Genomic DNA, 22,651 nt, shown 5'->3' on the forward strand with positions numbered 1-22,651 from the left:
ATTTGATGATGATGATAAAAGTTGAGCAGCTCCCAGATGTGAACTGACGACTAAAATATACAAAGCTTATTGATGAAAAATTGAAAGAGTTTGAGAACAGGAAACTTCCAGATTTTAGACATGTCTCTGACTGTTTTATTCATTCATAATCTTCTTCTGGCATCCTCTGAACAGCAATTTTTCACATTAATAATGGATCCCAGTTACTCACTTGCTGACTTCCTCAATTCTTTCTCCATTAAAGTACACTTGTTTCTCAAGAGTTTCCCTATTTCTATTTCCTTTGAGAACCATAATCTTTGTCTTGCTAGAATTGAATTGAAGTCCTCTGTTATTACTGATCTTGTTAACTTTATCAAGAATTTTTCCTAGTTCTTCCTTGTCATTACAGAGGCATACAGTATCATCAGCATACCTCAGATTACTGATCAATCTACCACCTATCCTAATTCCTATCTTGAGCTCATCCAATGCTTCATGCTTGATGTCCTCAGCATATATACTAAACAAGCGAGGAGAAAGTAAACATCCTTGCCTAACTCCCTTTTCAACCTGAAGCCAATCAGTTAACCAACTTATTAAGTCTCGCAAATCAGGATTTGCTCGACATGCAATTGACGGCACTAGCCATGGGATCCATTGGGATAACATCAAACTCCTATATAATAGTATTTATAAATACAAAAGTTTATTCAAGAAAAGTACCAAAGCCCTAGTACATTAACCAAACCTTATTTATTTTGTATCCAAACTCAAGTGGTACAACATTATTTACAACAAATTAGGATACATTACAAATAAGAACAGCTTAAATTTGGTAGGTAAATTATACAGGGAATAATAAGTAAAATATTAAGAAAAAGAAACTATACATAAGTTATATACAATAAATATGATCAGATGTTCCTCCAGTATCTTGCACAATGAACTGCCCTTTCTGTGCAGAATATAAGGTCCTCTTTTTTGTGCTCCATGTTCCATGGACTGGGTCGTCCCACACTCACAATTATCTGGTCCAGTGAGGTAGCCCCATTTGATAAGGTTTTGTTGCAGCATCCTGTCATTCGAAGTCTATTGAAACTTTACCAAGTATTCCAGTCCAAGTGGGCACCACGTGAAAGATCTTCCGCTGTTGGAATACCAGTATTACTCTCAGGTTATAGTGCAAGCCATTGTTGAAGTCTTGTCTCTGGAGGGTTTTTAGGCGGTTCAACAGTTGCTAGGAAGCTTTGTTGGGATCTTAGTCTTTGGGGTACTGTGGTCTGTCCGAATAGTGGGTGGCATTCATCATTCATTTGTCTGCTTCTTTCGTCAGCTGAGAATGCAGATCTTCGAATTGAAGTGGATGCAATACCAGCCAAAGTATATGGGTCTTTTAGTGGTGTTGGTTTCAGGTATCCTGTAATTAAGCAGCAGCTTTCATTCAATGCTGGGTCAAGTTTTTCAGCATTGCAGGATCTGGACCATACCACGCAGAAGATCTCAGTATGCTAGAGTCTGCATCCCATTTGGAGGAGGTAAGCTTTCTTAGTATGTTGTTTCTTTTATTCGCTTTTGCCTTCATTTTTTTTTTTGTGTCTTTTATATGAAAGGGTACAATCGAGAGTCACACTGAGGTAGATTGGGTTCCAGGAATGTTCTAAATTAGAGCCTTACCAAGAAATTTGTAGCTTCCTGTTGGCTTCCTTATTGTTAAGGTGGAAAAGGCCAGTCTGGGTTTTCAAGGGATTTGGTTTTAATTGATTGCTGCTATAATATGTGGTTATACTGTTTAAGGCAAGTGATAGAGTAGTTTCAATTGTCTTTAAATTTTTTGGTTGAGTATCTATGGCAAGGTCATCAGCATAGAGAAAATTTCTAGTTCCTGGAAAGATGGGGAGATGATGTAAATGTTGAAAAGTAATGGTGATAACACACTTCCCTGAGGGAAGTAATTTTTTGGGAGATGCCAGCAGCTCTTCCTACCCCCCCCCCCTCCCAGGTCCACAAAGAAGCATCTGTTTTCCAAGAGTGATTGGATCAGGAGAACAAGGCGATAGTCTCTAGTTATTCTGTATATTTTATTTCTGAGTGTGAGATGGTTTATGCTATCATATGCTGCAGTTAGGTCTACAAAGACTGTACAAAAACTGCTCCTTTGGCTAGTTTTTGCTCATAACCATTTTCTATTTTCTGTATATTGACTGAGGTTGAGAATTTGTGATGTACAGGATTTGTCTGGTCTAAAACCAGCCTGCTGATCAGTAAGATGGGGTTCAATCAGGGGTTGTAGCCTATTCAAAATTAATTGTTCATTGAGTTTGAAGAGGTTGCTGAAACCAACACCCACTAAAAGACCCATATACTTTGGCTGGTATTGCATCCCCTTCAATTCGAAGATCTGCATTCTCAGCTGACGAAAGAAGCAAACAAATGAATGGTGCTGTAGGCGAAGAATTCATTTTTATGGATGACAATGCCACACCACATTGTATATGAGTAGTGAAGATACTTCTAGAGACTGAGGATGTTGATCAAATCAAGTTATATAGGTCTAATTTTTTGCTTTGGTTGGAGTTTTCCCTGATTTCAGAAAGGCCACCACTTTAGCATGCTTCCAGATAGTTGGTATCCTTAGGGTTCTGAGGCAAGTGTTGTATTTTACCAAACCTAAATTGTAATGACTGCTTTTTCATTCCAAAAGTTTTGGAATGGAAAGGCAATCATTACAATTTAAGTTTAGTTAACTGTATGAATTTTTTATAATTCCCAAAAGTGTTTATCCTTCACAATGGAATCTTGACTGCATATGTCAAGATTCCATTGTGAAGCATGTGTTACATCAGCTTGTGAAATATGTATAACTATTGATTTCAAGTAGAAAGCAGGTACACACATTCAAATTTTTGAATCGTGTGCATCACATAAGTAGCATTCAGCAGGATAAAAGACAAAATGCTGCACTAAGGAAATCATGTGTGAAGAAAGTTCTTTTCTTGAAGGAATAAAGTTGCAAACTTGGATGTCTTGTAATGTCTCAAAGACATCATCTGAATGATTTCATGCAGGGAAGAATTATAGGAAAGCTTGAAAAAAAGCTATAGAATTGCTGATATTGCCAGAGAGTTTGAAATCTCACATAGCATTTCAAAGAATCTATTCCTGACATTTGTTAAGAGGTCGCTCTTACTCTACCTTGAAGCATGAAGACAGATTTTGATTATAACAGCAAAATGTAATTGATGCACCATGGCAGGTCAGCTTCCAAGCCTGCTTCATTCTAGCACAGCTATGTGGATATCTTGACAAACTGGCAAGAGGTCTATACTCCCGAAGGCCTGTAGTCTGCTTCCCTTTATCCACAGCTCATCATAGAGCATGATTTCAGTGGTGTTGTATCCATAAAAATTGGACAAGGCATCAGTTTGCTAATGTACTCTTTATAGATGAGAATTGTTTTAGTCTTTCCTCCAATGCTAGACAACACTAGGTCTGGCATGAAAGTGTTACTGCTTGCCGTTGTGAGAATGTTCTTGAAAGGGATGTATACAGTGGTGCTGGGAACATGGTGTGGGGGAGACATTGTGCTTATTGGGCTCACTGAACTACAAATGCTGGAAAAAGGAACTGTGAAATGTGAACGATATTGCAACGAAGTTCTTCATGTTTGATTGTTCCGTGGTGCTGTAGGCGAAGAATTCATTTTTATGGATGACAATGCCACACCACATCGTACATGAGTAGTGAAGATACTTCTAGAGACTGAGGATGTTAATCAAATCAAATTACCAGCACACTCTACAGATCTCAACCCCATAGAACAGGGAGGTGTTCAACCCTTGATTGCGGATCAAGGGTTGAACATCTTTTCTCATCGATCGCGGAGCGATTTTTGGTCGATCTCTTGTGTATTCCTCCTTGCTTACAAATTTAATTAAAACTGAAAGCATAATATTTTATTTATTATTATTTTGTATTATTTTTAATTCGCTTAAAGTGTATTGCTATTGTTTATTTATTTTTCGTTAAAATTGTCAAATCAGTAATTTTCTTATAAGTCCGGGTAAATGAATTAATTTGGATCAGCGGAAGTCAAACAGCGAGCCGAGTGAATACGATTATAAGCAAAGTGTAAAAACTCGATTGTAGCTTAAATATTAAATATTCCAAAGCACATTACATCGATTTTTTACTTAGGTTAAGTCTCATGTGAATGTTGTAAAAAATTAAACTTTGTTTGTCTCAGTATAGTTTGTATTTGATGTTTTTGTAAATAACTCTTTTGAAACTAACTGTATATACTGCTTTAATAAGAATATGTTAGAGTGTTAAAAACAAAGACAATGTTTTTGTTGCCAAAGCTGTACATGGCGGCATTAGAAAGATTGTTATTGAAACTTGTGTGTATGAGAAAGGCTTGCAGGCTCTAAGTGTAAACATCTCCGAAGTCAGTCAGAAAGAGTTCAAACAACTTTCCGATGGCCGGCAACTTACACTCAAAAGAAAGCAGAGGAGAACAAAAGGCGTGCCGAACTTGAAACTTAAGATGAAAGACTCATATCAATTCTTTGGGGGTTGCCACACTTCATGCGAGGTCTCAGAGGAGGCCTAATAAAAAGGGACTGAAGCAAGCAGAAGGGGTCTCGGTTCCAGAATTGCTGTCAGAGAGGAGGCCGTCCGGTCCAGATTCGCCATCAGAGAGACTGCCCGGATCCACTTTGCTTGAGAGAGGAGTTTCTTGCTTCCAGAAAGGAGCTTCTCGGTTCGAGAGTACTTCTAGGCAGCAGACAAGGTTTCAAATTGCTGAAAGGAAGAGTTCCAATTGCCGGAGAAAAGTTTCCAGGACAGGTTAATGTCAGACATTCACCAGTGTGTTGCGTTTTTCATTACAATTTGATGAATCAAATGACTTCACTGATATTGCTCAGTTAATGGTATTTATTCACATGGTATTTCAAGATTATTCAAGTAAAGAAGAACTTTTGAAAATTATACCATTATTGGGAAGAAGACGTTTTTATGGCATTTGATGAATTTGTGAAACAACGCAAACTTCCACTTTTTAAACTTGTCTATTACTACTGATGGTGCTCCTGCAATGATAGGTAATAAATCAGGCTTCATTTCATGATGTAAAAACGATGACAAATATCCAGATTTTTTAACGTACCACTATATTATTCACCAACAAGTACTGTGTAGTAAAAGATTAAATAGAAAAGATGTTTTGGATATTACATTTAAAATTGTAAATTCTGTTCGAGGAAAAGCCCTGCAACGGCGGTTATTTAAATTACAGGCAGATGATGATAGGGAACTTCTGTTGGACAATAATGTTCGCTGGCTCAGCAGAAGTCAGTTTTTAGGAAGATTTGTTGTATTAATTAACGATATAAGAATTTTTCTTGATGAAAAAGGGGATATTTATCCACATTTGAGTGAGAAAAGATGGTTGTTACACTTATCATTTTTAGTAGATTTCTGTATGAAATTAGCATTTTAAATTTAGAGTTACAAGGTAAAGATAAAAATTTAATTGACATGTTAAGTTCAATAAAAACTTTCCAACAATACTTACTTTTATTAAAGAAAAATATAAATGACTGCGAATTTAGACATCTCTCATATTTATTAAAATTTTTTGAACAAAATCAAGAAATGCTTTGCTATGATTTAAAAGAATTTATTCGTGAAATAGAATTAGTTGAGGAAGAAATAAATTCAAGATTTAAAGATTTTAATAAAACTGAAACGATTGTATCTTTTATCAATAATCCATTTCAAGAAAACTTGAACATCACAGAAATTTCAAATAAAATTAGTGGGCTGTTTGATATAAACCAAGTTGAAGTAGAACTTGAGATAATAAACATTCAAAATAGTTTACATTTAAAATCACATTTAAAATCAATAAACAATGAAGTAATTTGGAAGTATGCACATGAAATATCAGTTTCGTGCAATATCAGTCAATAAATTCCCAATATTAACTGATATTGCACGAAAAATTCTGTCGTGTTTCGGATCAACATACTTGTTAGAATCCGCTCTTTCAAATATGACCGTCATAAAAAATCAATTAAGAAACCAAATTACAATGACCATTTGGATGATTGTCTGTGATCGGCCACTTCTTCATATCAACTTGACTATGAAATTATTGCGAGGTCCAAACAATGCCAAATTTCACATTAACTTTTTTTTCTTTTTTTTTTTTTTTAATCAACCAGCATTTCTTGAGTCTGTAATCAATCTGTTGTTTTTTCTAACTTTGGTTTTCCAAAATAGAGAAATAAATATTTTATTCCAATATATATATATTTTTTTTTTGTTGTATTAAAATAATTAAAAGTGATGAATAAATTTTTAAATACACAAAGTTTTTAGTTGTGTATTTTTTTTTTTTTTTTTTTAGTTGTTTATTTATGTATAATCAGATATCAGGTTGGGGGAACGTGATCTATATAAGAGAGTAGATCGGCGAATAACTTTTTGTAGAAAAGTAGCTCGCGTAGTAAAAAAGGTTGAACACCACTGCCATAGAACATGTTTGGGATGCAACAGGGAGATGCATTGCTCAAAATTCCCCATCAGAAAACAAAAAAAGCTTTATCCTTGCTCTGAAGGAGGAGTGGGCCAGTTTGCCTCAAGAACTCCTGAATCATTTGGTGCTAAGCATAGTACAACATGTGAGAGCTGCATCACATGTAACTATGTGCATATAAGGATTCTAATTTGCTGCATGTGCTCTACTGTTCTATACTTCAAATTCCTTACTGTTGTTCTACACGTACACCAATGATGTCTTATGATGTGTAATATGAAAATTTGTAAAATAAATTTAATTTTTCTACTGTGGCACACATGTGATTGTATAATTATAGAAACTCTGAAGGTCTCCCTATACAAGAAAGAACATTTATTTATCCCTTTTTTAACTAGAAAAGAAGATAACGTAACTGTTTATTTCCTGTAAAGCAACTTTTCTTCTTAGGCTAGACAAAGATTTTAACTCCTATACAAGTTTTCGTGTGTGTGTGTGTGTGTGTGTGTGTGTGTGTGTGTGTGTGTGTGTGTGTGTGTGTAGACATATGCATATTAAGTATTGAATATATATATATTAAGTATTTGAATAATTAACTTTTTTTTACCCTTTCTTTTTTCCATTTATTGCAAGGAACGTACCAAAAGGCTTGGTTCTAAAATTCGAGAGATAATTGTTCTACCCATCTATTCCAATTTACCTTCTGATATGCAGACTAAAATTTTTGAGCCTACTCCTCCTGGTGCAAGAAAGGTAACTTTAATGAGAAAAAGAAGGCGCATTCCTTAAATATATTTATTATTTCATATTTAGTATAATGTGAATTCTTTGCTTGAAATATATCTACCCTATGTATATAAAATGATAAGCCTTTTTATGTCACGTGTTTTGAAACTCAGGGGCTACCCTGAGTGTCGAGTCTTCAAAATTCGAGTCATCAGAATTCAAGGAGAACCGGCCTATCAGTCCGGAATACGGGGGCTTGGGTGCCTTAGGTGCCAAGGGGGCGTAGCACCCCAGTATATATATATATATATATATATATATACACACACAGTAAATCCTCATTTTTACGTTCTCGCAATTTATGTTTTCCTGCCATTTACGTCATTTTCCGTTGGTCCTGTCTTAAGGCCTGTTCTTATGATATATTGTTTTCCCGCCATTAACAACTTGATGTGGACATTATTTCCCGTGATCTGCGTTTTTTTCTCGGGTAGCAATACTGATTTTCGAATCGATTTCTGTGGAAATCTGCACATTTCTGTTCCCAGATGCATTGCTTTCAGCTGTAGTTTCATTTCCACCATCACGGTGACTTGTACACTTGCAGCAGTAATGTAGTCATGAGCGATACCATGATTTTTCAACCACAGTACGAATTGATATTGCAGAATTTCTGCTACGTAATTTAGCGTGTGAAAGTTGCTTTCAAGTTGCAGTGATGGATTATCCATGTTAGTAACATGGAGAAAAAAGACAGAAAATGTATTTCGGTAGAAGAAAAGATGGTAATTCTGCGACGTGTAGATTGGCATGCCGGAACACGTGTATTTAGCAAAAGATTTGGACTCTCCGTGTCCACTTTGAACATGATAGTAAAAAAACAGCTCAAGTATTGAACTCAATGCAAAGCAATATGGTGCTATGTCAAAAAAAATAGCAAAAACAATCAACAATTAAAGATTTTTTTTAAATAGATAAATGTAAGTAATTGTAAATTCATTTATTTGCAGTTATTAAATCTTGTAAACTAGTATGTAGACTTGTTGTGTGAACATGCCCAACATACTATTGATCCAGAATGCATTCGAATCTCAGCAATACATTTGTAAGTTAATTTATAGCTGTTGTTTCTCTTGTAATGTATATTTTTGCATTTCTCATTTCATGTTATGCACCCAATGAAGTCTTCTAAGAAGACAAAACCAGTTGTGTGTTTAAATAATACACCCTCTGCCCAAAAAGAAACCAAACTTTTGATATAAAATAAAACACAGGCCAATTATAATTATTGAAATCATTTATTTCAATCAATATACTCTCCCTCAGCTTCAATAAAGTGTTTGGCATGGTCAATTAATTCGTTAAATGAGTTTTTTATATCGGTTTTTGGGATAGTGTTGAGGGTCATGGTTACTGCTGCTTGAACGTTTTCAATGATGTCATTTCGCTTTCCTTTCATCAGCAAATGACATCAGCGGAAGAGAAAGAAGTCACAGTGTGCTAAATCAGGTGAATACGGCGAGTGATCCAACACACAACTGTTGAATTGTAATTTTTATGTGTTAAATAGTCAGTTTGATCTTATCATACATTAATTTACTGTTTCTCGAATCTATCATTTTGCTTACTTAAAACCTTATACAATCAAATTCCTATCAGCTGCGCCATTGTCGTGTCGTCCCTTCTTTCTATTTTATGTATATCTAGTATTTTTCTCATTGATATCTCGAGACAACTTATTCAAGTTTAGCGTTTATTATTACAGTCGCAAATATCAATTCTATCGCATATGTCTCCACGTTAAGTAGGTTGCGTCATTGTTATGCGTTCCACATTAATAAATAACTAAGCCTTGTATCTTGCTTCTCTTATGTTCTTTCTTATGTAACTTAATCTTTAAAGAGGGCCACCAGCAGTTTACCCGTTCCCTGAATTCTATAAATTATCCTGATCACTCAGGCAAATTTATTTTTTTACTGCGCCAGCCTGAGTCTTAAAGTTAGAGACAGACTCTGCCTTTAGGTTAATTACAGAATATCAGGTGTTATTAATGATATAAATTAAATTCCTAGAAACCTGGGCTCTCTGGCATAATTTTACTCTTAGTTGCAGTCGTGCCCTTACTTTCAATTGGGGTATTCCTGCACACACACACATGTTCTTAGGTTCGATATTTTATGACGGGTCAGAGTCAGTCATCATGATCAGAAACACATAATTGTAGAATCAAAACATTTATTAAATTCAATTAGTAATGCCATACAAGTTAAATTGATCATCAATTCTAATGTTAAACCTCTACCTTTCATTCACTCTCTCTCAGTCTTAAAGCACTTTAGTACTTTACTTCAAAGTATCAGCAAAACTCAATAACTCAATACATATTACATATATGATTACAACTCATTTTGGACATTAAAGTATTTTAACACATTATATAACCTCTCTCGGAATAAACATAACAGAATCTCTATCTGATTGAAAGTCCTTAAAGTTCGCTTCAAGAAAACAAGTCATTTACACAGATCTTAATTCTTCACTCTTTGTTTTAATACAAATTTCAGACTGCATTCTTTTAAATGTTAGTCAATTCACAAAAGTCATTTACACAGATCTTAATTCTTCACTCTTTCTTTTAATACAAATTTCAGATTGCGTTCTTCGAAATGTTAGTCAATTCTCAAAAGTCATTTACACAGATCTTAATTCTTCACTCTTTCTTTTAATATAAATTTCAGATTGCGTTCTCTAAAATGTTAGTCAATTCTCAAAAGGGGCTAGAATAAGTGAGAGTACTTATCTATTCTCTTTCTTCAGTTTTCTGCCGTCCTTCGTTCTTTGTTTCAAATCTGGTTGTCTTGACCTTGCTGCCACGTGGGTTACACATGCTTGCCTGGGCTGGACGCTATCTTTCTGCTTAGGTATTTACGTCGATGATCTTCTCATCACAGCCTGTGGTTTAGTCTTGCTGAAACTCTACTGCGGTGTCATACCGAACTCTATCGTAAGTCAGCCCTCAAATATGAGAGCTGAACTGCGATGAACTCTTGGAGCACACGGAGAGAAATCCAGGAACAAGAAAAAACGGGGGTCATTTACTTCCGTGTCGTGGGTTTTATTCGCTCTCCTAGAGCGCCACCTCTCCAAGTTTGAAATATCTTATCGTCTCTCCCATTGGTCTCCGTTTGGGTGACTTCACCGATTAACATACGAGACTTTTCATTTCGGGGAACGTATGCGTCATGATGCCTTCTAAGATATGATGCCCGCGGGTGCTTATCCTGATCTTACAGTATTTAGGCTGATCTTTGCCCTATGTCGTTGAATAGTACACATTCTTTCACTTACAATATTTCATTAATAATTCCTGTCTTATTTTGCCCCTTTTTCTGACTTACATTCATGTTAGACACTTAGATATAAAAGTTTAAAATTCACAAAATTTACAGTTCATCATGTAGGAAGTTGTTATAAACAAAACATATTTATACTGCGCTAAAAAGATAAGTATGCAAGTATGTTTTTATGTTAATTGTTAGATTCTGGAATGGTGACGTCAAATAAAGTTTGAAGTCGCCTATTTCAGATCTAACACAACCTTGGTTTTTGCTCAATAACTGTCTCACAATGTTCGAACGATGAGATGGTGCATTATTGTGCAAAAGTGACCAGCTACCTGCATCACGATATTCATGCCATACCCGATGAACTTCAAGATAAAACTCACCATTGACCATTTGGCCAGGCGGAATGAATTTTTTTATGGATAATGCCCTTGGAATTGAAGAAACAAATCAGCATTGTCTTTACTTTTGACTTCTCCAAGCTACTTTTTTTCAGATGCCCCTTTTCTGGTGGTCTCCATTCAGCATTTTGGCGCTTTGTTTCAGGCTCATATTCAAAACGCCACGTTTCTTCACCAGTAACTTTTGTTTCAAGGAAGTTTGAGTTCCTTATGAGTGGTTTTAATGAGGTTTTTGCAGTATTCAATTCAATACATTTTTTGTTGTCGGTCAACTTGTGGGTAACAAATTGCAAATTCAATTTGCGAAGGCCCAAACTCTCGGTCATAATGTTGTGTATAATTGATTTTTGAATCCTCAATTCATCTTCAGTCAATCTCACAGACGATTTCGGGTTTTGTTTGATGAAATCACGCACTTTTTGGATGTTAACTTCGCTCAATCCAGTTTTTATATGGCCAAGCTTTTTGTCATCCTTGAGCGTCTCGACCACTTTGAAATTGCATAAACCACTCGTAAACTTGAGTATGGGATAAGCATTCATTATCATATGCGTTTTAAAGCATTTGATGCGTTTCGGTAAAACATTTACCAAGTTTAACACAAAATCAGTTGCAGCTCTCTGTTTGAAACACATTTTCCCACCGTTCGTCAAAACACGCTGTCACTCTTGGCACTATAACTCTTCTTCTAATGAAACAAATGTCGTAAACAGTTGACACAACACTAATGAAGGTTGCCGCTTTCAACAACAAAAAAGATACAAGAGGTGGCGCCACTAGTTTCTTCTATTTTCGAAAAGTTCGGTTTCTTTTTGGACAGAGGTTGTAAATAGTTTTTTTCTGTTTTGGTATCTTGGCTTCCAGCCATTAAATTTCCTTATTAGTCAAGTAAATTAATTGCATCAAAACATTCTCCAATCGAAATACTATAACCACCTTCCTAATTTTTCATAGACCCTGATTACTGATAGAACTGCTATGTTGTGACATAGACTGTATATGACTTTGAATATTGCAGAAGGTATGCTGTATATATATATAATCACATTCTCTCCAGTTGAAATATTATGACCACCTTCCTAATTGTTCATAGGCCCTACTTACTGATAGAACTGCTATGTCGTGGCACAGATTATGACTTTTGAATATTGCAGAAGGTATACTGTAAATGCACAGAATCATGATTGTTTCCTGTAGACATGGGTACTCAGGATGGAGAATTCGAATGCCAGATCTCTCGCTCTACGTAATCCCAGAGATGTTCTATGGTATTCAAATCCAACAAGTTCAGTAACCAATAGTAACACCTGCAAGTTGCTGTCATGTTTACTGTATTTGCCAAACCATTCTCAAGTGATACCATCAGTTTGGCATGGTGCTTTATCCTGTTGGAACAACCTATACCATTTGGAGAGACAGTCTTCATGAAAGGGTGTACCTGATCACCCCAAATGGATAGGGAATTAGTCTACAGTTATCAGCGCTCCATAAAATTGCTAGAAAAAAATCTCCCCTATGCCATAATGCTGCCATCTCCCACTTTCTTCTGGACAATTAGATTGGGATGAATTCTCTCTGCAGGTTTTTTACCTAAATGAGAGTCATTCAAAAAGAAAATTAAAACCTTTCCATTAATTGTCCACTCGGATGCAAATTGTAAATGTAGTCATAGATACCTTGATTGGGCTTTGGAGGTTCGTAGGATGATACATTGGATTATAGTCCAGGAAACCCCACAGTTTATTTTCTTAAATTTCACAGTCAGCTGTTCCACAGTTTTTGTCTGTTGGTTTGCACAAGGCAGAATAACATGCATTCCCCACAAGAATTGATGAGATGTGTAGCCTACTACTGATCTGGCAACTGCTGTTCTGCCCAGTCTCCTTCCACTCGTAGTATACCTTTACTACAGCACTTTGCAGATAGTCTGCAATGCAGAATACTATAATCATGCATTTTTCAAAATCCACCAATTTCCCTTACCGATGTTAATCAGCAACTTTGAATGAACATTGTATTACATACCTCTGCTATCATATGTACAGGCTTTCACAGTGATAAGAGTACCACCTGGTGGTCTGAAATGGCCAGTTATGAAATAATGGAGATAGTCACATTTCAAACTGTGTGTGCATGACTGCTTTGTTGGGTATATACATTATTCTGTTCTGATAAATACCCTCAAGATGTGTACAAAAGGCTGTCACTGTACTACATAATCATAGTGTATATATATGGTATAAGTTGTATTGATTTCAATGTTTTAAAGTAATTTAAGTATAATAGTATAACAATAAATTTTAAAATATTTACATTTAAACAAATTTAAAACTATGTAGCCTTGTGTTAATTTCCTGCTAGATTACCAGAAGAACTGTTACACATTTGATTTTAGTTGCTGACTAGACGAATTTTTTCTAGTAATTTTATCAGTTTGTTCCCAAATTTGTTGATCTTTGTTGCAGACGTATTTTTTCTTGGAGAAAAAACTGTCAAGGGTTTTTTCCTCCCAGAATCTTGAGTTTTTAACCTTGCAATCCAAGAGCTCACTTTGAGACAATAGTAAAAGTGTTAGGGTTTACAGAGATGGCAACACTTGCTCTCTATAATTTTGCCTTCAAAAGTCTTACAAATAGCAATGAAAATAGGAAGAAATATCGAAACATTAACTGCATCCTGAATTAAGAACATATAGAACAAGTAAAACATTTCAGTTATTTAGACACAATTTTTAGTATGGAAAACAAATTAAATATGGAAATAGATAACAGAACCAACAAAGCTGGTATGGCAGGAAGTCAACTGAATAAATTTATATGGAATAAGAGAGAAATTAGTCAAAACACTAAATTAGCTGTATACAAGAGAGTATTCAAACCAATTTTACTTATGGATCCGAGTGCTGGGTTAGAAATAAAACACTTGATCAAAGACTGGAGGCTACAACTATGAGAGTTCTGAGAAAGATAAGGGGAGTAAACAGATGACATCAATTAATTACATTATAATATTATAAACAAGGATATTATGAGGAACTTGACATTAACACTCAGAAATGTGTTTACAGAGCTAATCTCGGGTATGGTCACTTAAACAGAGTGGGAGGGGAAACTAGCAAAATAAGCGCTTTTTGCCAGAATGACATGATAAAGACCCAGAGAAGAAGGTCTAGATGGATTTATTTGGCACAGTAAGATCTGCCTTAGAAGACAGAAATATAAGATTTATTTATTTTTATTTTTTTTTTTGTTTGTTGTTCAAATTTAAAAATTTTTGCAGACGTATCGATGAGGAGAAATCTGCGACATTTGATTTAAACATGACTAACTTATGCTACACCTAGTCTTAATGAAGCATTTAAAGTTACTAATGGGGAGAAAAATTTGATGTTTATTTGTGGGTTACTCTGTTACTTATAAAATACTTTTACTTAAAGAATACTTCTTCTGAGTATTTTATTACATAAATTTAGTTTCATAAATAACACAGATGTTATAATATCAAATATGACCATGAACATTCAAATAACCAGTATACCACTAGATAAACCATTCACGTATACAAATAGTGCCTCAACTATGAAAAAGTTCATTAGTGGTATTATCCATACAAATATTTAGAACAGTAAATTATAGAACCATATGTTACTGTATTAAAAAATAATAATAAATAAATAAAATTGATTTAAATTTCTTAAAAGAAATTAATGCTTGGAAACCATTTTATCTAAATCAATAAAAGCAATGAATTTGCAGCAGGCTAATTAAACTCTGGTGATGTTAGCTAATTTAGTTAAGCCTCTTAAGAAATATTTGTAGTCATTGTTCTTAGACAGAGAATAAAACTTATTTTGCTAGTAGTTACTTAAGCAGATATTACTTATTCTAATATTGCATATATTTTGTTGAAATTTCATTTTATCACATTTTCAGGTTGTTTTAGCAACTAATATTGCAGAAACATCTCTTACCATTGATGGAATTATATATGTGATAGATCCAGGATTTTGCAAACAAAATAGCTACAATGCTAGAACAGGAATGGAATCTCTGATTGTTACTCCAATCTCGAAGGTATCTTTTTTTTCTCTTTTTTCTGTAGAATATTTTATTCTCTGTTGCAATGACTAATTCTTTCAAAACATAGTCTATAGTAGAATTTCTTGCAGTAAATGCATTTCTTTTCATTATTATGAAATTCCCTGTCCCACGGTCTTCTGTATTCATTCATTCCTCTCCACAACAGCTTAGATTTACTAACAATCCATATATATCTCAGTACAGTATCACAACACAATAGTTGCAATGCCTGGAGAAATTAAATTTTGTATTTTATTTCTGTTTGAAAGGGCAAAATAGTATAATCATAAATACTAAATTTAGTAATTGTGTTGTGAGAAGGGAAAAAAAATGCAGACTTACAAAGGAAAATCTTTCATATTAATAATGAAATATTTATAATTTAAATGTTCTTTATTTGTGGGTGGGAAGGAGGATGAATTTCTTTTTATAGTGATTCCAAACATGAATGGTCAGGATCATACAGAGTGCATTGTAGTGAAACTGTAGTGGACTTGTATTATAGAAAGTGTTAATAAGAGGAAACAAACACATTTGACATTAACATGACCAGAACTATAGCCATATGGACCAAAGGAAAGTTGTTTCAAAGAGCAGTAATAAAAAAGGATGAACGAGGAGGAATGAATGGTGAAGGGGTGGTTTACTGGTCATTGCGCATGTGTTAATAGATTTAAAGGATAGCGGAGGAATTACCATTGCTTATTATAATAGGCAGTGGCTGTGAATTCATATCTTTGGAAAATGATGCAGAAGCCAGAACTTTGTTGTGACACAGATAGTGAAGATACTTAATTGCTCTTATGTACTAAGTACAGAATTTCAGTTTACTTCCTTGAACATTATTTCATATATAAGAAAAATATTCTCTGGATAAATGTACTTTCTACAATTTATTCTAGATTAATAATGAGCTCATTTTGTCATCAGATAAATTATTGCTTATAGTGAAAAAGAAAAACTTAGTTTCTTGGATATCAAGGAAAGCAATTTCGTATATACAAGGGCAGTTCCATAAGTTTCCAGCCTGCTAACTTTTAGAGCTGATAGAAAGAAAACAACTTTGTCACTTTTCAACATAATCTCCCTTTACTTCAACACACTTTTCATATCTTTGAATTACATTTCTATGCCCTTGAAAAAATAATCTGCAGAAAGGTCTAGAACTGCATCTTTCACCTCATTGTCATCTGCAAATTTTTTTCCTCAAAGGTCTTTCTTCAGTTTCGAGAAATCTGGGCTGTACAGTGGGTGTTCAATCTCCTGGAAGCCACAGTCCTTCACTGCAGCCTTTGCAACAATAGTCATATGGACCAGAGCATTGTCTTGAAGCAGGCAAACCTGCATTCTCGAAGGAAAGGAATACCACCGAGTCAATCAAAAGAATTCCATGGCAATCCCAAAAGATTGTTGCCATGATCTTCTAGGTAGACTGTGAGCGACCTTGGCTTTTCTCAGCAGTGCTTTGCCTGGTTTGCATCAGGATTCCCTTTTGGAAAGAGGATCATAATGAAGGACCATGGTTTCATCCCCGATGACAATGGATTCCAGCACTGACCTTCGTCATGTGAAACTTCTCATGAATGATGCAAAAGACGGTTGTTATAGATAGCCCCAACCTTGCTGAGATTTCTACAAGCTTCAACCGTCTGTCATTGAGCAGTTCCTCCTCAACAAGAAAGACATTTTCCTCAGTCATCACTTCCACAGGCCGACCATCATGAGGATCAACTTCGATCCTCTTCTCTCTCCCTCTTCCTAGGCGAAACTGTTTAGCCCATTCATTCACTGTGGAATATGAAGAAGAACTTCCCCATAAACATCATCCAGTTGCTATTTGATAGCACTTGGATAAAAGCCTTCTTTGGTGAAAAACTTTATCACAGCGTGATACTCAATTTTTAACGTTGCAGCCACTTAGTATGCCACATGTTAGCCAAAATAGTGCCTCCAACTGAATGATTCAGGTAGATAGTTCAAACTGATACACTAAGCTTCCCATAGATGGTGCTATCTGTCATGCACAGCGTTTTAAAATTGACACGAATTTTGTATGTCAGGCCAGAAACTTTTGGAACCTGCCTTGTATCTTTATATGCTAAGAATATTATTTGAAGATTAAAGGAAGGAGGTAAAAAAAAATCCAAAATATGGCACTCTTCATTATATATATATATATATATATATATATATATATATACACACACACACACACACACACGATGGTGGTCTGAAAAGTTCTCGGACTAACAATGAAAAAACAAATTTATAATTTCAAAATAATTTTTATTTTTCAACATAATCTTCCTTAAGATTAATACATTTATTCCAGCGATGCTCCATCGCCATTATTCCATCCCTATAGTGGTTCGCAGTAAGATCTGCAAAATACCCCTCTACAGTTGCAATCAACTCTTGATTTGAAGAAAAACGCTGACCAGCGGGGAAGAGTTTTAGTTTTGGGAAGAGATAGAAGTAAGAGGGAGCCAAATCTGGGGAATAGGGTGGATGTTCCAACAATTCATAGTGCAGATCCCTTAATTTTCCCATTGCCAAAACACCTTTGTGGGCAGGTGCATTGTCCTGATGAAAGATGATTTTTTCCTTCTGCAAATTGGGTCTTTTCTCACGAATTTTTCCATCTAGTCTGGTTAAAAGCGGAATAATATTCCCTGGTTATCGTTTTACCCTTTTCAAGATAATTAATAAACAAAATGCCTTTAACATCCCAAAATACCGATGCCATGACCTTTCCTGCTGATGGAACCGAATCTGTCTTCTTTGGCACTGAACACTGTTTTAACTGCTGTTTGGATTCTGGTGTGTTATGGTGAACCCGAGTCTCATCCAGAGTGATAAATTGACGCACAAAATCAGTTTTTTATTCTTATTAAAATGCTCCAAGCACTGTTGAGAGATTTTCATGGGAGTGCGTTTTTGATCTACTGTGAGCAAGCACTGCATCCATCTTGCGCAAAGCTTTTTCATATGCAATTCTTCATGCAAAATATATTATCCTACACGTTCTTTTGAAATGCCTATAGTCTCAGCAGTTTCACGCACTTTGACTCGCTGGTCATCCAATAAAATATCGTGCAGTTGATCAATGATTTCTGGTGTTGTTGCACTTTTTGGACGTCCTTCACGCGGATCATCTTCAAAGCTGGTACGACCATGTTTAAATTCGGCAGCCCATTTCTTAATTGTTGAAAACGAAGGAGAAGAGTGCCCATAAACTTTTATGAACTTCGAATGAATTTCTTTTGCCATTAAACCTTCTTACACAAAGAATTTTATAACTTCACAACACTCAATTTTATCCATTTCAAGGGATAACGACAACACTTTTGCTTATGACAGATGTACCAACTTAGAAAAAAAAAAATCTTGCCAATAGTGTTGCCATCTATGATCGAGGGCGGAGAACTTTTCAGATCGCCCTCATATATTATCTTCTCAAGTATCTAAGAAAATGGCTTTTCTATTTTCAGCGATTTTAATGTTCAAAATACCAACTGGCTTTTTCTCCAACTGCACAGACTAAGCAAATAGAGATACCACGACATTTGTCATCACAAATTACCTTGCGCCTATTGTTCACATGTCTGCCAGAGCACCAGATAACTCCAAACACTCTGGACCTCTTTGTAACTAGTGATTCCTCCAAGTGTACTGCATAGGTTGTATCTTCCTTAGGTAATTCACACCACAATCTTGTGCTTATCTCTTCTCCCACCGATCAACAATGCAGTAAATTATATTGGCATTATTATAATGCAGTCTTCTTGCATTATAAGAATGCTTGGTGGGATGATTTTCAAGATTTCTATGTCTCGTTTCCTTGGTTGGACTATTGCCTTTGGTTTTCCAACCCAAGCATTTGCACTGAACATATCATTGAAGTAATGCTCTCTGGTATGGAAGCATATTTTCCCCATTCTATGTCAAAAATCCATCCCCCCAAGTAAGTCTTGGTTCTCCAAAAGATGTGCTAAAGCTGTACAAAAGAAGAAACAAGCATACTTCATCGAAAACTACTGATTACTCCATAGAGCCAAAAGCAGGAAATTTGGATCGTGGCCACATCAGTCATACATTTTGGTCTCTTTACCAAAGCAGTTGTCCATAACATTTGCATCATCACCACAGAAAAATCCAGTCTTCTGGCATTGTACTTTTCTCAAATGCATGCATAGATGATTTTGTTAAATGTTCTCAAATCATTCCATTCTGATATTTCATCAGAAAATGATTAGAAAAATCCTTTTACAAATTAGATATCAAACAGGCCATCTGGTCCGAACAACATTTCTCCAATTGACCGGAAGGTTTGATTTGATTCTTGTTCTGTGTTGCCTCTTTGTACTATCTTACTCTGCTGGTATTTACTGTACATCCTGGAAATGAGCCCATGTCCAATTTATTTCCAAGAAAGATGATAAACCCTTACCGTGAAATTACTACCCATTCTCTCTCTCTCTTCCCTAGTCCTCTCCAAAGTAATAGAAAGACTCAAACCCCCCCCCCCCACACACACACTCTTTTCAAGGTCAACTAATAAATGATTTGCTAGTATGGATTCTAACAATGCCAATCAAAAGGGGAATCTGCTTTCCACGTCACCTACCTCCGGGTAATTACCATGAAAAAGTTTGGCAAATCGCAGGTAGCACTTGATATCTCAAAGGCTTTCATCCAGGTCTGACATAATGGCCTATTAAGTAAGCTCCCATTATTTGGTCTGCCCCATGACATCTGCAACAGTTGCCAGTTTTCTCGCTGGATGCACATGCATGATGGTGGATGACTCCCTATCTTCTATGATACTAATGCTGGGATCATGCAAGGTTCTGTTCTCTCATCCACCTTCTTCTATCAATCAATATAGAAGAAATAATGATCACTAATTCAAAACAGTTTCACTGATGACATTACAATACACTCCTTCTCACTTGACAAATCTTGCATCACATAAACCATCACAACTCACAGAACAACAACCTCTGCAGCCCTAAATTCTAATCACCAAAACCATTCTTTGTGAGGCTCAGAAAACCTTGTCGATTTCAGTGCCTCTAAAACACAGTTCTACTTTATTTCCCATGATAAAGATCCATATTCTAACAGCCTTACTACAACACCCAAATCTCAAGGCAAATGATATTTCTTTCCTTAAGATTACCCTGACATCAATCTCTTTGGGCATAAACACATCACAACCGTTGCATCCTCAGCATCCAAAAAATCAGGAGTCCACTTTTGCTCAAGACATCACTTTACCTCTGACCAACTATTAACTCTGTACAGACATCTTGAATGAATGACATTGATGCATTCAAATCACAAATCTGCCCCTCCAAGTTTTCCCTAAAAATACTCTATACAATACAGATAACAACAGACTAATTAACGATTCATACCAGCTCATTCCAACCACTCACACAAGTGTTTAGTATTATCTGCTGCATGCACCTTCTATAAATATTTCCATGATAAGTGTTCATCAGAACTAGCATCAGTAATTCTCCCTCACTCTATCAAATGCACTGAAGCACTTCATCATCCCTTCACAATCTAGATGCATACTCATTTTTCTCACATCACATCATTTCAAATTTTAATCAGTTTCTTTTCCTTCTCCTCTTCCATTCTTGCTGCTGCTGGAACTGCCTCCCTTCCTATGTATTTCCCAAGGAATACAATGCACAATCCTTCAAGTCTAATGTGAACAAGTTCTTCTTTCTCAAATTTCTTTCCATACACACTACTAACGTACTATATGACTAAACCGACCTCTTGTGTATGGACCCAACATATATATATATATATATAGTTATCCCTCGATTAACACAGTTAAGTAATCCCTCAATGTTACCACATATATCAAAATCGTGTTAATCAAATTTAATAATCAATGGTAAAAATTACAATTCGTCCATGATCGATTACTGTATTAATAATTCATTTTATGTGGTACTCTTTTAGGAAAAATAAAAAAAATGAATGCAATGTAAATGTTTAATAAATGCTTGTACCTACATTATTTACTGCAATTTTTTTATCAAAAGAAGTTATCAAGAGTCGTTTGAGCAGTTTTAGTTTTTTTTTTTATCGGCATAAATTCTATGATAACAAGCAAAATGACTCTCCATACTTCGGCAAACAAGCAATAAAACATAAATAAAGAAATAAACACTGCAAATATAATACATGATGGTACAAATTAAGTGGATATTGAATCCAACATTATTTCAAAGCCGAATAGAGAAACTACTAGAATTTCATGCCGAATATATAGAAACTAAAAGTTTCGGCAGATGCAAGCATAAATAACCTTAAGGGCAACTTGTAGTAAAGGTGGCGTAAGCTCCAGATCACTTTCCTTAGTATTTTCCATAAATGTAAAGCACATCTCCTAAAGGACATGTATAATAAATAAGTCTTTGGCTCTCTATTGTAATACATGATAGTTTATTTATTTTCGGTTACAATCTAAAAATTATTGAACAAAGAATAAAAAAAAAAAAAAAACTAAACCATACTATACTGACATCGGAGGTCGTGATTATCTCTCAGATACAGTTTACTGTCAAATATCACAAACCTTTACATAACATGTGTTAAACCAAACTGACATGTGAATGTACAGCTACTCATGACGTCCAAGCTATACAATGAATTGTGTAAGAATATTTATATTAAACGTTTTGTTTGTATCTGTCAGATCAGCTGCGAGTTCCTCAGGGTTAAAGGCGCGTTAATCAAAACTCAAGCCGCGTATATCAAGGGATTGCCGCAATTAATTTCACCACGATAATGAAATCCGTGTTAAGTCACACCGCGCTATTCTGCTATCCATTCCACCAATGTTCAGGACTGATATCTAAATTTGAACATTTATGTCCCATCCTGTGTAGTTTGACTTGTATTATTTATAGTTATTACTATTGTTATTAAATGCCTTGCTTCCTATGTTATGATTTGTAAAATTTAAATTTTGAATTATACCATAACATAAAATAATTCACAGATCTCATTCACAGTTACTCAGCTCTAATCCCAAAATGATAATCTAACCCAATTGTTTCAGCTAACTGGTGGCCTTGTAATAATTAAGGCATAAAGAAGCAAGGTTTTCCTCACAAAATTTACACTGACCAGTCTCCTGTTACTATCAATCATAAATACTGTTCTACTTTTTTAATCAGTGAACGTATTTCTTGTAATGTCCTCTTCAAATTTTGTCAGAAATAATTTCATCAGCCTTAAACACAACTGATATAATTGCAATTTCATAATGTTGTATGCATTTTATTTACCTCTAACTAGGCTGCAGCTAATCAGAGAGCTGGACGTGCTGGCAGAGTTGCAGCAGGAAAATGCTTCCGTCTTTATACAGCTTGGGCTTATCAACATGAATTAGAGGACAATACTATACCTGAAATTCAGAGAGTTAATCTTGGAAATGTAGTTTTAGTGTTAAAATCACTTGGTGTTAATGACCTGGTGCATTTTGATTTTCTTGATCCTCCTCCTCATGAAGCATTGGTAAGTTATCTTCTTTAATTCTGGTTTTTA

The 22,651-nt window shown here is 35.2% G+C and overlaps 1 protein-coding gene across 4 annotated transcripts in view; it reads left to right on the top strand.

Moving 5' to 3' along the window:
* Positions 1-22,651, top strand: part of l(2)37Cb (DEAH-box helicase 16 lethal (2) 37Cb) — a 311,532-nt gene that overhangs the window by 230,877 nt on the left and 58,004 nt on the right. For all 4 annotated transcript variants that reach the window (XR_016550053.1, XM_090410204.1, XM_090410206.1 and 1 more), the window contains 3 exons: positions 7,157-7,276; positions 14,927-15,067; positions 22,403-22,621. Coding sequence is in view for 3 of the 4 variants with exons in the window: in XM_090410204.1 (XP_090266330.1) it covers positions 7,157-7,276; positions 14,927-15,067; positions 22,403-22,621 (480 nt within the window). In the remaining variant the exon portion in view is untranslated. The remainder of the gene's footprint in view (positions 1-7,156; positions 7,277-14,926; positions 15,068-22,402; positions 22,622-22,651) is intronic.

Source organism: Typopeltis vanoorti, chromosome 20 (assembly GCF_054136105.1).
Source record: "Typopeltis vanoorti isolate ZY-2024b chromosome 20, IOZ_Tvanoo_1.0, whole genome shotgun sequence".
Taxonomy (NCBI): domain Eukaryota; kingdom Metazoa; phylum Arthropoda; class Arachnida; order Uropygi; family Thelyphonidae; genus Typopeltis; species Typopeltis vanoorti.